General features: G+C 31.5%; 2 protein-coding genes across 2 annotated transcripts; one reads left to right on the forward strand and one right to left on the reverse strand.

Annotated features, from left to right (window-relative positions):
• Positions 1 to 1,033: 1,033 nt before the first annotated feature.
• Positions 1,034 to 6,385, forward strand: LOC113523542 (repetitive organellar protein-like). Its single transcript, XM_026909528.3, has 6 exons — positions 1,034 to 1,346; positions 1,813 to 1,991; positions 2,657 to 2,799; positions 3,702 to 5,139; positions 5,406 to 5,552; positions 5,944 to 6,385. Exons 1-6 carry the CDS (start codon positions 1,313 to 1,315, stop codon positions 6,172 to 6,174), a joined length of 2,172 nt encoding a protein of 723 aa, XP_026765329.2. The 5' UTR covers positions 1,034 to 1,312; the 3' UTR covers positions 6,175 to 6,385.
• Positions 6,386 to 7,882: 1,497 nt separating this feature from the next.
• On the reverse strand, positions 7,883 to 14,516 carry LOC113509090 (neurotactin). Its single transcript, XM_026892373.3, has 7 exons — positions 14,346 to 14,516; positions 13,941 to 14,225; positions 13,716 to 13,851; positions 13,261 to 13,424; positions 12,136 to 12,208; positions 11,393 to 11,543; positions 7,883 to 11,012 (listed from the first exon to the last, which is right to left on the reverse strand). Exons 2-7 carry the CDS (start codon positions 14,220 to 14,222, stop codon positions 9,575 to 9,577), a joined length of 2,244 nt encoding a protein of 747 aa, XP_026748174.2. The 5' UTR covers positions 14,223 to 14,225; positions 14,346 to 14,516; the 3' UTR covers positions 7,883 to 9,574.
• Between the last annotated feature and the right edge of the window lie 2,463 nt (positions 14,517 to 16,979).

Raw genomic sequence — 16,979 nt, forward strand, 5'->3', positions numbered from 1 at the left:
GGTATATTTTTTTTAATGGATGATAATGGAATAGTAACCCCACCTGCGCTAACGGTATACACCAGCGGGGCACCAGTGAGTGATGATTAGGTGAGGAAGCAGGTCAGTTAGCCCATCGTGACGAATTTAACAAGAATTGTTTACGATGGTTTCTAGGAAGAACCACATGGAAATCGACCTAATAAGGTAAATTGCTAGAAATGGGGCTGTCAAACTCCATTGTTAACAATACCTTTCCCCCCGGTTGAGTATATTGCTAGCAATGGGGCTCTGTCTCCATTACTAACAATTCCTTCCCATTCACATATGTGAATAGGTAACTAGGTCTGACAGACCCATTACTAAAAATATACCCTATCAGGTCGACCTCCACGCGGTTCCCCTGGAAACCATCGTGGTTAATTCTTGTGGAATTTGTCACGATGGGCTAACTGATTTACTTTCATTTTTACCTCTTATATTTCACTGGTGTTCCGCTAGTGTATACTGATAGCGTAGTCAAGGTTATCATTACATTATCATCCAAAAAGAAAAATAGTGTCTGCATTAAGTACTCAAACAGTAATTAATGAGAAGTAAGTGTTGCTAGACTAACTATGGGGGGGGGGAGGCTAGATCTAATATATTTTTGCAATCCACTTCCATATAGTTGACTTTTGAACATAATACTAGTATAATATTATATGATCTGTGATAATAGTAATTATATGACTTAATTCAGCATTCTACATTTTATTAATGACCAAATGATAGGTAGTAAACTTTTTAAATTTATCATTGACAGTTTACGCCAAGTAGGGATAATGATTCTATCCAAAGGAATTTGTTCTTTATATTAATTCGAATCAGTTTCTGATATTTCGCTTCACATAAAATCGAATTTATTTTGTAGTGTTTTTATTTTTTTAGTTTGTTTGTTTGTATTTTAATTCAATTACATAAAACAAAACGAGCACTTTAATAATCGATATCATGTCATTTTAATTAATTTACATTTGTTTAGGTACATTTAAGTAATTTTAAATGTCATAGTTCTTATCAATACAGAAAAAATATAATCTTGATTTTTTGTGACTAAATATCGATATGCTGGATCGATTGATTAAATTCATCATTCTTCTCAGTTTGCATACCTTATGCCAAGTTGGCAACACTGAAAAGGTCATTTTCGCGCGCGATTCTTCATGACAAACAAAACCGTTAAAGTCTGTTAATTTCTTTATTACTTTTTTTAAATAGTGTTTCTTATATATGCTTTTATTTTTATTGTGAAAGATTTTAATAAAAATTATATTATACACATATTTAAATCATGTTTTCAAAAGCAAAACGTTTTGAAGCACCTGGTAAGTCTATTTTATGATATAATCATTATTGTATAGTTTTGTATACAGGTATTTTGATATTACAAAATTCCAATTATTTATTTATTTTAATAATTCTAATTATTTATTTACACTTTTCTAACAATGGTAGGTACTTATCTAATGTAATTAAATATAACATTAAATTTACCAACTATTTAAATTAAGTATTTTAAGTTTATATTTTAAATATTCATTTATAACATTGAAAATTTATAAATTGTTTTATATATTCTTTATTGCACAATAAAATTTGTACAAATAGTGAGCTTAATGCCATATACCAATTTCTACCAGTTAACCATTATATATATATGAACATTATATCCTCATATTATCTATGTATCATTAAGTGCAATAGTGTGAATTAAAATTATATAACTATTTAAGTACTTAGATACACTTTCAATTTAAGTATTTGGTTTTTTAACTAGAATCTCGTTTTTAGTCCTACATAAAGGCCAGTCAATAGCGAATGGACAAAAGAAGCAGGAAAATGAAAAACACAAACCAGTTAAAACTCCTATTTCGACAGAGTCAACAGGCAAATCCAAAAAGAACTATGCAAAATCTGTTGATGCCCAGTCTCAATGTAGCTCAGTCCAAAGTGTTAAATCTTTTATCACTGTAAGTATTTTTATAAAAATATCTGTGTATGGAATTCCATACAATTGTATGTATTCATAGTAGGTAGATGCTACTGAATCAAATCTTCTTCCATAATTAATTAAATAATATAAAGTGATTTATGAAGCTATCTATTAGGCACATCCTTATTTAAAAGTGTATGCAAATGAAAACATATTTTCTTTATTGCAGTTGTAAATGATATAGATAAGACAGTTATAAATATTATGAACAAGGGTGATCTTATCTCTGAAATCTCCAGCCAACCCAATAGTGACTAAGGAAGCTCATTACATGGGTGCATAGTTAGCCTTCTACCTATAGATACTTACTGTTAAATTGTATTTATGCTTATTGTTAATTAATACTTAATAGTTATAATTATCTAGTTAATAAAGTTTTTTCTGTCTTGTGACTTATATTCTTTATATACTTAATTACATTATTGATGTGGTTATAGATAAATTTATATTGTCATGTGTGGGAAATTATTTAAAATAATAATATTCCTTTCAATATCAGTCTTGATTTCTTTAATATTTCTTCATTATATATTTTGTTTATCCTTTTTATGAATCATAATAGAAAGATCAAAGTTTTGTATTTAATTAGAATACAAAATTAACTATGTATAGAATGTTTAGCATATTTTTTTTACATTACAGCCAAAGCCAATAAAATCAACAGTCTCAGTATTCAGTAATGTTAAGAAACCTTTTGGGTCTTCTACTAAAAGTAACTGCAATAAGAAAGATTTAAAACTAAAAACACAAGATGAGATTATTAAGTCACAGGAGGTAGAAATCAGGTATGATTATCATTAGTCATTTATCACTTAGATATTCCCATATAGTAATCTATGGGAACTCATTTATTATGGTCTCACCTTGAAGTTCGTTTAATGGTAATATTAATAAATTTTATTATGTTAATCCAAGATATTTTTTGGTGTTCTGTTTACCAAATTTTCAATATCAAATTTAATTCATCCACAAGTCGAAACACTCCAACTGTTATTAAAATTTAACTTCTACTTACAATTATTTTATTTCTTCTTAAAATAAGTTTATGAGAATTGTTGATGATCCCAAGCAGTATTGAACCCTTAACTCTTAGGAGAGATTATGCCTCACTCTGCATGTTCTACCGCTTGTACAACGGATTGTGCTCAAAGGAATTATTCAATATGATGCCTATGGCCATCATTTTTATCATCGTACGGCTCGCCATCGAAAGGGAGTTCACCCTCATACCCTACAGCCTAAATGGTCGCCTACAATGCGGTTTTAAAGATATTTTCTCCCACGAACACTCAGGTTATAAAAGGAATTAGCTCCCTGCCGAGGTTTTCCCAAGAAACTACATCATGGGCTTCTTCAAAAGGGGGGTAAAGAGGTTTCTTCAGGATCAACGCGCGCTCTGGTACTGTAGGCGTTCATAGGCTACGGTAACCACTTACCATTAGGTGGGCCGTATGCTTGTTTGCCACCTCAGTGATATAAAAAAATATATAAGTTCATATATATCTATACTTAGACTTGTCTTTGTGGAGTGTCGCATGCAATCTGGGGTGGTTTCTTGAAAAAAAAAATTATGTTAGCTAGTAGAAAATAAGTATGCAATCAGAGTTATTTATTACGAAATTAAAATAGAATTATTTACTTTTATATATAAAAATCTTACTTTAATTTTAACATATTTTATGTACAGGAACAAAGATGGCACTATATCAGAATATAATAAACAAATTGAAGATTTAAAAAATAAAATTTGTAACCTTCAAAAGCAAACCAAAGAACTTTTAAAACACACCAAAGTTTGTGATAATTTGAATGTACAGTTTTCTCAGATAGCTTTAAATGAAGAAATTATACCAACAAATGGAAAAAGTGAGCTTGTTGCAACTGATTATGATATTGTAATTAATAATTTAAAGCAGAAAATATATGAATTGGAACTTCAGTGTGACAGATTAGATCTAGAAGTTAGTAGTAAGCAAGTAGAATTATCATCTCTTGAAGAAATTATTGCTATTAGAGATAGTTTGTGTAAAGATTTGCAAGAAAAATTAACTTGTGTGGAAACTTCTTTAGAAGAGACTCGTCACAGACTTGAAATGGTGAAAGGCCATCATGCTCTAGCTTTGGAAGCTAATGAAAGTATTAGAAGAGAATATAAAGCTGAACTTGAGGCTTTAAAGTCTAAAGCAGAAGAAGAAAAACAATCAATCATAAGTAAAAGTAAAATAGATCAGGAAAGTATTAAAGTAAAATATAATGAATTGATTGAATCCATTAAAAATCAATTACTAAAAGAAAAAGATGAAGCAGTGTATGAACTTCAGCAGCAATTATCCACAAATGACTGTGAAATGAAAGCAAAACTTGAACAAGTCAATGAAGCTACACATGAAAAGCTAAGATTGTGTGAGATTCAATTTGAAGAACGTACTAGAAATATACAAGAAGAGTGGGCACATCAGAAATCTAAAGTTCAGTATTTGGAAAAAGAAATCAAAGACTTAAAGTACAGTTTAAATCTTGCTGAAGACCGTAGTGTAATATTACAGAGAGAAATCAACAACCTGAAAAATGAGAATGAATTGTTAAAAATTGATAAATTAAATGCAATGAAAGAAGTTGATTTAATTAAGGAAGACTCTAAGAAGAAAGTTATGAATTTCGAAAATGAAATAAATAAACTAACAGTGGAAGTTGATAGAGCAGCTAAAGAGAAAAATAAGTATGAAATGTCTTTGTCAGTCACAAGAGATATAGTACAAGTTTTAACCATGCGTTTAAGAGATACTGATAATGAATTAGAACATTTAGAAGGCAAAGTTCAGTCACTATCAAACTCAAAGGAATTACTTGATAATGAACTTGCTAAATACAAAAATACGCTCAACAACACTATTTTAGAATGTAATGAATACAAAGAGGCACTTGTTAACATATTGAAATCCAAAGCTGCACTTGCTAAAGAACATAATCGTATAATGGAACACAATGTATCTTTAATAGAAAGTTTGCAAAATGTTGAAATAGAAGCTTATAGGGAACTTGGCTCTATAAAAAATGAACTTATAGAGGATGTGGAAATGTTAAAAAAAGAATCAAATACTCAAATTCAAATGCTTCGTGATGAGGTAAATTAAACTTCTGTAATTATGATAAATATTAATTACTCAGAAGTCCCTATTATAATTTTTTACTGTAGTTAATAGCTAACAAGAGCTATTTTTTAAAATATCTCAAATACTTCAGCTTATTGAAATATAAAACATTTTATATTTCAATAAACTGACTATAGGGTTATATAAACACAATCTGTTCATATTAATATACTGCACTGTTTGTATGCCTATTTTTTCCATTAACTGCTAATAACTAAATATAAATGTGCATATTAAAGGTGGAGAAGAAAAGAGTATTATGTAAACTAGCGCAAGAGCACGCAGACCAGGCCACAACAGCCGCTGAACAATCCCGCTCCTTGCTGGCACAAGCTGCCGCCGAAATTACCCGGCTTGAAAGTGAAAACCAACGCTATCAACAACAGGTATCATAAATCACTTAATATGTACAGTTATAAGGCATTGTTTAATGCTCTATTATTATGCATATATTTGTGCATCTGCACACACTGCCAATGACATTTTTATTCGACACTTGCTGTTCCCCCGCGTTTATCAATGCATAAAGTATCCTATGTGCTTAATTAGGATATAACCTTTGTGTATGAAATTCAATTGAAACCCATTTAATATTTTTTTCGTGAAAGAGTAAAAATATCCATCTATCCTTACAAATTTTTGCATTATATTATTGGATTAACCTTTGAAGTGGTTTGAGTATCTCTACGATTTTCTTAGAGTAACAATTTATTAGGCTCAGTACTTCTATCTAATTAATTAATCGTGACAATTTAACATTAGTCTTGTCTTTATTAGATTCAAGATCAACAATCACTAGTAGTCGAGTTATCTCTGCTACGCCAGGAAAATGAAGAACTGACAATAAGTGTGGCAAAACAGTCTTCAATAATTGATAAAATGAAGAAAGAAATGGAACAAATGGAACTACCAAAACCGAAATCGCCATCAGTAATAAGAAAGCCACATAAAGTGGGCAAAGAAAATTTACAGTCTGTTCTCTCGCCACTGAGAGAACGTAATCATTAATCTGGATTTCCTTTCGCAAAGGCTAATCTTATAAATCGATCAAATTAATTTTCACTGTTATAATACCTAATATTTTACAATTGGTATTTTTAACGTTTTTCATGGTTTTTATATATAAGCATTGTTTATAATTTATTACTTTGATGTTATTGACAACTAATTTAGTAAAGGGTGATCATTGTGTATGAAAAATAAAATCGTTCTTGAAATATTTTTTATATTTTTTTGAAATCTACTATTTGTTTAACTTATAATTTTACGTAAATCTTTAAATACATATGTAAATAGTTTAATATATTTAACTAAAAAGGCCTTTAAAAATATTCATTGAACTGTAGTCTTATTGAGTTCAGTATTTATACCTCTATTGTATATATTTGAGTTTTGAAAAAGCTAATAGTTTTTCAATGTTTTTTTAATGAGTGAGAGTAGAATAGTAACCCCACCTGCGCTATCGGTATACCCTGGCAGGCCACCAGTAAAATAGATGGTAGGTGACGATGAAGATACATCAGTCGGCACATCGTGAAGAATTCGACAAGAATTAACCACGATGGTTTCCAAGGGAACTCTATGGAGAAGAAAGGTATGTGTAAAAGTAATACGAGTAGGAAGTTGAATACTACTGTTGAAAACTGCGATAATTGCGATGCAAATGCGGCTAAACTATTACATATTTGTAAGGACGACAAGATAAAGAAAATACCTATTATGTCTTCAACATCCATTTTACTAAATTTAGAATAGAATCTACAGAATGCATTAAATTTTTAATAGTAAAAAAGTGTAAGTGGCCAGTACGTGCAAAAGTAAAAAGAGTTCAATTTTCACATATTAAATCTGCAACATCTACTAAATCTAAAAGTAAATGGATGAAAATCTAAATGAAATTAAGTTTTTTTTATTTTAATGGATAAAAATGGATTGACAACCTCGTCTACGCTAGCGGGGCCCAGTGAAGGATGATAAGTTAGGATGAAACAAATCAGTTGGCTATTGGTGATAAATTCATCAAAAATTTTTCCTTGAAAACACTCTTCCCTGAAAACAATGGTTTCCAGGGAAAAGTGCGTAGAGGTCGACCTGCTAGGGTATATTACTAGTAATGGGCCTGTAAGATCTTATTACTAACGATCTCTTTTCCCCACTAGTATACGTTTTTTAATGGTTGATGATGGAATGGTAACCTTGCCTGCGCTATCGGGATACGCTGGCGGGGCAACAGTGAGAGATGATACGTGAGGATGAAAAGGCAGGACAGTTAGCCTATAGTGACAAATTCCACTAGAATTGACCACGATGATTTCCAGAGGGAACCACGTGGAGGTCGACCTGATAGGATATATGGCTAACAATGGGTCAATTAGAATCCATTACTAACAATCCCCTTCCTCCCAAGTATACGGTTAGGTTTTACCTTAATACGAGTATATACCCAGTCATATAGAAAGTCAAGATGTATGCAATTCTTTAACAAGCAAATAAATTTAGAATTCATTGTCTTATTGGCCCTGGTGTGTAAATATCGATTTCTAATATGACATCCTCCAAATTCTATTTTTCATACAAGCACTTTTAAGTAATTTAATCTGGTCACAGTTCAGCGAGGCTCTTAATTAGGATTGTATATCCTATAAACAGTAATTTGTCATTAGATACCTAGTTTACTTATGAGGTATATACCTAATACAATATTAAACACCAAATATCAGTCTCACATTTATTTATTTAAATCAATTTACAAAACGATGCAAAGCTATATCTAGTAGTGCAATAACTTAAAATACATAAAGCATTTTTGGCAAGACAGTGTGAACACATTATATTAAACATACATTTTATATAAAAAAAAGATTTTATATCATTGTAATGATTGATGTAACATTTACAAAAATATAAGCTCGACAACCCATCCCCTTTTAATATTTAGGCCGCTTAAGAAGGTATTGTGACGCAGTAACTATTCAGTTTAATTGGGGATGAATCGACTTTGGAAATTTGGATCAAATCCAAAAATAACAAAAAAATACAAAATTTAAATGGATATTATTCCTCTATTGAATAAAGAAGCCCGGAAGAATGAGACAAGCTTGAACCTATTTTTTTACAATTTATTTTGTAAACTCAGAATTACCGCAAGAAAAACTGTCGTCATGACCTGTCTTGTCTTTAACCAATATAATTTTTTCTAACATGCACTATACATTGAAATATGCAAGTTTTAACATTAATGTGTCCACATTTAACATTTAATTAATACAAATGACAAAACTATTCTTACTTTCTATAAATATTAGAAATAGTTTACACAAACATCACTTTTTGACAAGTAATCAGACTTAAAATAATCACAATTAACTTGAGATACGGACATTGATTTACAACTACAAATCCTTACATAACTATGAGAATCTTTAAGAATGGAAATTTTTCTTACTTATTGGACTAAAATAATGTTTTTATTAAACACTTATCAGACGTACAAAAGGATAATTATTACAGTTATAAATGCAGGTAATATAATTTCAACTGAGGTCCCTTACAACCACGTACCATAATACAAATCAAAATACTAGAGTACTTAACTACAATCTTTTTTGAGTTTTTGGTAACATTTTGCTATTTTATTTAGGTATAATTCAGTCTTTAATAATTTTCCAAATAATTTTCTTACTTTTTACTAATGTAGAATGTGCGGTAAAAATATATAAAATACCATGAAATAAGTATCCAAAATCTTTAAGTATTCAGTCTTTACAAAAGTAAATTTATTTATGGCCCACAAAAAAAAAATATTAACAACTAAAGAAAAAAAATATAAATATAGACCGCTTTTGGTAATAAGGTTGTCTTAATGGACTTATAAGCAGTATAATGCAAAATAAATGTAGTATAAAGGTACTCAATTAATACAAATTCTAACCTTAGAGACTAAATTATATGTATCATTGGTATGATATGCATTTGTGAAAAAAAAAGCAAATACACAAAGTGAAGACATGACTGTGCAAAACAACAACAAAACAATTATATTTACTGTATAATAAGTACACTACACTATCAACTATTATGAAATCCAATTTATTGCCTACACTGTTTACAAAATAGTAATTATATCAATTTTTATTTAAATCGATTTGATTATATATTTTTAAGTAACATTGTATGTAATAAATTGGTAAGTAAAAGAATAACGATACACTGAAAAAATCACAAATTAATACTTATAAATTAGTATGTCGGACAAAAGTTTGAGCAAATCAATATAAACTACTTAGCATATAACACAAACCCTGTCAAGCTGATTTAGTAAAGCAAAATGTAATCATTGTTACTTTAAGACGCCAGCATAGATTTGTAAGCTACACATGAATATACATACACCTAATACTGACTCACTTTAATCTACATGTGCATACCTTGGCACAATATCTTCATGAATTAATAAATCGCAAACAGGAAGTCCATGAAGTGGGAGCAAATCTTGCGCTACAGCAATTAAGCCAGTTTCAGGGCCACTTAACCTGCCATGCCATACATAATAATAAAATAGTTGTTGCATTGCTGCCATAAACCGCCGCTGTTCAGGGCCCTCAGAATCAAATGTACCAAGAATGGCTTCCACATCAGAATTAATGCCAGCTAATCGAGAGCCAACTGCACCTCCACCTGCACCTTCACCCATAACCACATACATAGGTGCAGAAAGACGCATTCGAGCCAAGCTCACAAGGGGGCATAGGGTACGGATAGAAGATATTAATCCAACTAGACCTTCATATGTTTTATTGAAGTGCTTGAAGATAGACAATGTCAAATTCTTTTCACCTATGATACTAGCATTTACCATTTTTTCGACTATTTCTGTAGTCCAATTCAAATGTTTGTTTCGTAAGAGTTTTGAGTGGTCTGAATGTTGTGTTGTTCCAAATATCATTGGCCTAAATACTTTATCTTTACCAGATTCTTTGGCTTCTTTTTGAGCATCCCAACTTTCATAGGCATGAAGTCTTAGCAATTCGCCATCTAGTACTAGCCAGGAATGTTTGAATTCATCAGCAACTGGTAATATACCGCCATTACCACCCAACCAAATATCTGGAGTGTCTGACAAGATATCCATTGCAGAAATATTGCGTAAACAATCAATATCGTTACACTTGCTTATTTGTTTAAACTGGTCATTATTTTTATGAGCTTGCTCCAAGGGTTCGCCAGGAAAGATGACTGAAGGCGAAGATAACCATACTCTAGAGTACAATTTATGAGCATTTGTAACAGTAGTCAAAGCTGCAGTCAGAGTGGCTCCAGCTCTATGGCCCAATAAAGTGACAGATTCTGGATCTCCACCAAAATGTTTTATATTATACTTGATCCATTGTAATGCAACCAACAAATCACTAATTGCATAGTTTCCTGAAGTCTCGGGGTATTTAGACTTTGATATAATATCCAATGCCAAGAAGCCAAATGGACCCAGTCTAAAGTTTGGCTTTACAAATACTACTTCTTTGGTACGCGCATATAATGCAGAAGGCTGCGCAGGACTTATGCCACCAGCTAATGTATTAGCTCCAATCAATACAACAACAGGTAATTGAGAATCGTAACGAACGTGAGGTGTGACTACATCTAGAGTCAAGCAATCTTCCTCTCCAGTGATATTGCCATTCTCTAGAAATTGTATGCAAAGTGGTCCACGTTCATGTGCTTCTCGGGTACCATTCCAACACATGGTGATATTATTCAGAGGTTGGGCATATGTGAATCTTTTTTGCTTAATTGGTGGTACAGCATAGGGGATATTGTAGAACTTATAAACACCTTCATCAAGAGTTCTGAAATAAAATTTTATTGAATTTTATTTCAGTAAATAAAAGTGCAGGTATATCATGAAATGAATTACTTAAATAAACATTGTCTATTTGTAATAAAGAAACATTTGGAGCATGCCTATAAGAAGGCAGTTTGTAAAGTTGCATAATGTGACAATCATCTCTATATCATCTATACTACTGTACACTTATCCTCTTATTCATAAAAATGTCATATTCTCATAAAACTATTTTAGTTATTGAACTGTCTCTTTCTTTATAATTAAATTTACAATTTGAAAAAGTAACAACACTATAATAATTAATTTGTAAAAGATTTAATTTTTTATGAATAAGGGTAATAATAAATTAGCTCTGACAGTAAATAATACAATAGCACTCACCCTTCTACTGGTCCACATGTAGTAAGAGTGGTCATATAGCGTCCAAGCCGCAATGGACGCTCTGTTGGAGGACCAGCTTGTGCTCCAATAATGATACCTATGATGGCAGCTAACAGCACTAGCAGTACTAATGCACATACCACTATATCATCTGTAAAAATTATAAACATAATATACAACTTTTTTTATAAATACACTGTTTTTCTTTCAACTAGCATATTATTTGTACTTTTGGACAGTATTTGTTATACAAACAACAGAATATGAAAGGCAAAGCTGATGGATGTAAAAAATAGGTAGACTACTACTGAAAATACAGCCCATTAATAAAATGTTTCACTTTTAAAATATTTCTAATAAAAGATTTTTTTATTTAGTATCTTTGATTTGTAATTATTTAATATGTAGTTCCACAAAATAAAAAAATGTTAGATGGGTGTTCTGTTTGTTATCTTAAAATTTAGGAAGAATGATTGAAATATGCCAAAGTTTTTTTTTTCAGAATCTACTGAGATTTTGGAGTCAAAGCATGTCACTATCAGGATACATCATCAGTTTGTTTGTTGTTGTTTTTAATTATGCCAAAGATTTGTAATCAACTTACTTAGACAATCAGTTGTCTGTTTTGTTTCAATACAATAAAATATTGGTAATTTGAGTTAAGAACTAAGGGTAGAACAACTGTTATAAAGATAAACATTCAAAAGGTTACTTTATGTATAAAATTTGTAAAAAAAAATTACCAATAATAAATTTTTTCTGGCGAATTCGTTCTTTCAGTGGGAGTTTAGTTGCAACTTTTCCTTCCTCAGTCTCCTAAAACATTATTGTCATTTATTATTTAAATGTCACAAAAATATTATCATATATACAAGTAATACCACAATTATACTATAGAAACCAATTTAATCAGTGCTGTAAAGTTTGCCTTATTTTCCTAAGGACTAAGAATGGTCACACTTTATATTTTTGATGAACTTAATATCGACTATATTTGTCATATCATGGATCTAAACAGTAAATAAAAATATACATGTACAAAAATTTATCAGAAAAACAATATATATAGTATATATAAAATAGTGCATTGTTTTCTATCTTTTGCAGTCAGAATAATATTACTAAAATTATATAAATGAACATATGTAATTTTATATATGTGATTTATATATATAAACATACTAGCATCATCATATCAGTCTTTAAATGAACATAATCCTCCTCCTTGGGGGGGTTTTGCCAGTAGTTACCACACTTGGCAGACAGATTGGCAATTGACCAGAGGGAGACTTTGTACAAAAGTCGATTGCTTGGGTACCTCTGTCCCATTCGTGTTTCAACCGTGAAGCAGTTGTGTTTGCATGACTGTGTTTCGGTTTGAAGGGTGGGATATGGCGTGAATTTACAGGGTACAGAGGAATAACACCTGAGTCCTCAGGAATGGCAACGCATGGGGGGTATCATGGGTGAAACAGTATAGTCTGCTATGTCCATGGTACTGCTCATGTCTATAGGCGACGGTTACCACTTTCCATCAGGTGGGCCGTCAGCTTGTTTGTCATTCTAAGTTGCATAAAAAAAAAAAAAAAAAAAAAAAAAAAGTTAGGCTTTTAAGAGGTATGCTGCTACCCATCCCTCACTTTCCCTTTGTTGTCTCTTATGACACCAATGGGAAAGTAAGGGGTGGCCTATCTATGCTGGGACTACATGGCAAAACTATAAACATATAATAAAAAATATAAGCATACTATAAAATATCATAAACATGCATGATAGATAATCTCCTAAATTTTCCACTAAAATTATGATAATATTATATTCTTACAGTGTAAATAATATAGATTTATGTACAGAAACAACACACTTACAGCCATATCTAATTTAACATTTTCCATTCCATCATTTGGTGTATCAAGTTTATCTTCTAATGTTTCCATAGAAGCAAGAGTAGCTTCAGCATTTGGCATGTTTCTTTGGAATACCTTTGGATATTTGACATTAAAAAAGCTTCTTTTGTTTTCTACATTTCCATCTAAAATAAACATAATATAATAAAAATCTTTTCTCTACAATTATATTTTAAAACAGGTGTTATTATACTGATATTCCAATTTATTAGAGGAGATGGAACTACAAAAGCTAATATTGTATTGTACTTTTCAATGTTTGTACAAACGTCTTGCAGCAGAAAGAGGGAACTTTTTTTACAAGAAGTCAAGCGGTTTTTATGATTTATAATAAAATCATAAAACTAGATCAAAGACAAAGAAGCACAAGTACTATGCCCAGTTAGAAGTATAACAAAATTTGCAAAGAAACATACCACTGTCATTATTTGGTTTATGTAAAAACTGTGTAAATGGACAAGTGTGAAGAAACTGCAGCCGATTACGTTTTGGTTTAGAGATATCATCAGTCTTTTCATTTTCATTGTCTTTTTCAAGGCCAGATTCTTCTTCCTGTTTAAATAAGACATAGATATTTATAACTTATTTTAAGTAAAAATAAGCTTTAAAGCCGTATGAAGGACAAATATGAGCATTGTTACCTTCGGTTTTTCTTTGTCCAAATTTTTTGTGAAGAATCCAGGCATTTTAATAGCTCCTATGGGAATAAACTTTGGTTTCACTTCTCTACCTTGCTCCGTAACATCACCTGATAGGGCAGCTTTTACGGGACCTTCGGCGTCCACATTAAGTTCGGCACTTGCGTCCATTTTTTCATTGTCAGATTTCAACATTATTTCCTTTTCTTCAGCTTCAATTTGCTTTTTATCCGGCGTTCCCTTTTCATCCTCATTCTCCAACTTATTTATATCCATTGTACTCATGGTCTAATTAAATAAAAAATGCATTACAAAAGGTTTAGGTTCATTGATTGTATTCATTCAAAAGAACGGACTGCCTTACGATTCAAAAGATCATATATATATTAAAAAAACTACAATACTTACAAAAATTTAATATATCTGTGTATGTAATATAATGAAGTAATATATTTTTATCTTGTCTTTAACCGTGAATAAGTAAAATAATTATTTAATGAAGATGCTGAAAACCGGGAACAAACGCCATACCGGCTTCGGTCGATTCGATGTTTGTGTAAAAAAAAAAATGTGAGGATTTAAGACTAAGGACTTGTCTATGGTTCTGTGTTACTATAACATATTGTATAGATGGGCTCGTTTTTTTATTTAATGACTCGAGTAGAAATGATTAGTAACTTGAGTTGAATTTCGTGTTGATTCGGTAGCTACTTGCGAAAGATACGTGTAGATCAACCAGTAAATTTGATACTTGGCAACAGTATTTATTTCGTATTAAGAAAGTCGCTAATATTAATTTAATTAAAGAATAATTTACAATTTCGCAAAACAACATCAATGTTGACAAAATTGACATGTTACCTATCAACATGGGCGGGGAGAAATTGATAGGAATGGGGACTAGTAGCCCTATTGCTAGCAGTATAGCCTGTCAAGTCGACCTCCTCGTGATTCCCCTAGAAACCATCATTAATGATTTATTGTTAGATTCGTCACGGTGGGATAATTGACCTGCTTCATCCTCACCTATCATCCCTCACTGGTACTCTGCCAGCGTATACCGATAGCGCAGGCGGGGTTACCATTCCATTATTACCCTTTATAAAACATATTAACATAGCAATAAATTCTCAGTTAAAAAAAGAATTATGTATTAAAATCAGCTTACAATTTATTACAATAAAACAAAATTAAGGTTAATCTTAGGGGTTAACTTTAATTTTGCAAGGGAAATCTTTGGATTAACCCACTTTTTTTTTAAATTAATATAAATCTCTTTGCCAATTTAATCAGAAAAAAGATGATTTATTATAACAGAAAAAAAAAATAACTTTAATCAACAAACTTCATAAGTAAGTAACTATTAACATTTAGGAACAAATTTATGAAAAATTGTATCTACATACTTCATATATTATATCCTTAAATTTACTTACTACTAATTTGTTGACATATTTTTTGTTTCTCCCATTGACTGCCATAAAGAATGGTTCTGAACTACCTACATCTATTGATACACTGCGTTTGTTCGTAAGAGGTCGCCACTCACACCCACACACTCATTTAGAACTTTTCTTCTCCATCAGTTATTCGTTCTCATACCTCGAGTATGTGACTAGCCCACTGACACTTCACTTGCCTATCCTCCGGGCTATGTTGGTGACTTTGGTTCTTTGGCGAATATTCTCATTTTGAATTTTGTCACACAAAGAAACTCAGAACATTGCTTGCTGAGCAATTTGAAGTTTTTGCATATGGGCAAGTATTTGTGTAGGACTACGTTCCATAAGTTATCATTGACAACACACATTGGTTAAGGACCCTTGTCTTCAAAATTTGAGGTATTCTGAAAGAGATATGGCGTAGTTTTCCGAACGCTGCCCAGCTGAGTTTCATTCATCGGTTGACCTCTCGGTCGAAATTGGACTTACCGCAACTTTGAGTGTAGTATTCTTAAACATGACCGGTATAGGTGTAATATAGATATTAGACATAATTTTATTCTTGTCCATGTTCAACTTAAGACCTATCTGTTGAGAAGGACAATTGAGGCATACTATAGTCCTTCACGGATTCCGCTATGATTACTATATCATCGTCAAATTGAAGGTGACTGATGTATTCGCTATTGATGTTTGTACCATATCTTTTCCAGTCCAGAAGTTTGAAAATATCCTCCAATGCAGCTGAATATTGTTTAGGGAATATGAATATGGATGGATTTCGTACTCTGGTTCTGTACTCGGATGGACATGGTGGTCTTACTGTACATATACTTCAATACTTTGATATACCATACCTATAGTCAATCTGGCTTTCAAGTGCAATAAAAAAAAAATATAAATTACATAGATAAGACAGTTACAATATTGTGAGCAAGAGTGGATTTATCGTTGAAATACATCTTTTCCAACCAACTCAATACAATGAGAAAGCATGTAGCTAGCGGGCAGCTTAATTGTATGAGTGCTATACGAACGTCATCAATACTAATATATAAGGTACAAATAAACAGCTAAGTAAAATTTGAAGAAGTTCAATAATATTTATTGTTACTATTAATACATGTGTCATACATTAATGTAGGTGGTTAAATGCAAACAACGCGTATTTTCCATAAAAATGCAGCGCGCGATTTTTCTAGCATGCGGAAACTGTCCAGCTATTCTTAAGAACAAGGAATTACATAGAAGGAATAATAAAAACTAAATCATATGGTTGCCTCCTTTCTTATGCAGATATAATTAGTAAAAAGAGGATGAAAGCTACGCTATCAGTTGTTATTTTTCTGAATTTATAGCAAGATAGTGTATAGAAAATATTCATCTATTTTTAATGGGTGAAGATGTAATGGTACCCTCGCCCGCGCTATCGGTATATGCTGGCGGGGTACCAGAGAAAGGTGACAGGTAAGGATGAAGGAAGGTTAGTTGGCCCATAGTGACCAATTGAACAAGAATTAACCACTATGGTTTCCAGGGAGAACCGCATGGAAGTAGACCTGATAGGGTGTAGTGCTAAGAATGGGGCTGTTAAATCTCA

The sequence above is a fragment of the Galleria mellonella genome, unplaced genomic scaffold, assembly GCF_026898425.1.
Source record: "Galleria mellonella isolate WM207_F2 unplaced genomic scaffold, CSIRO_AGI_GalMel_v1 utg300, whole genome shotgun sequence".
In the NCBI taxonomy this organism is placed as follows: Eukaryota; Metazoa; Arthropoda; class Insecta; order Lepidoptera; family Pyralidae; genus Galleria; species Galleria mellonella.

What these genes read in the sequence shown, in the direction of transcription:
- LOC113523542 (XM_026909528.3), top strand. Translation starts at nt 1,313, where the DNA reads ATGTTTTCAAAAGCAAAACGTTTTGAAGCACCTG. An exon ending in TTCAAATGCTTCGTGATGAG is followed by an intron (nt 5,140 to 5,405) that starts GTAAATTAAACT and finishes TGCATATTAAAG; the next exon opens with GTGGAGAAGAAAAGAGTATT. An exon ending in ACCAACGCTATCAACAACAG is followed by an intron (nt 5,553 to 5,943) that starts GTATCATAAATC and finishes TGTCTTTATTAG; the next exon opens with ATTCAAGATCAACAATCACT.
- LOC113509090 (XM_026892373.3), bottom strand. Translation starts at nt 14,222, where the DNA reads ATGAGTACAATGGATATAAATAAGTTGGAGAATGAGGATGAAAAGGGA. An exon ending in TGGACAAAGAAAAACCGAAG is followed by an intron (nt 13,852 to 13,940) that starts GTAACAATGCTC and finishes TTATTTAAACAG; the next exon opens with GAAGAAGAATCTGGCCTTGA. An exon ending in ATGTTAAATTAGATATGGCT is followed by an intron (nt 12,209 to 13,260) that starts GTAAGTGTGTTG and finishes ATAATGTTTTAG; the next exon opens with GAGACTGAGGAAGGAAAAGT.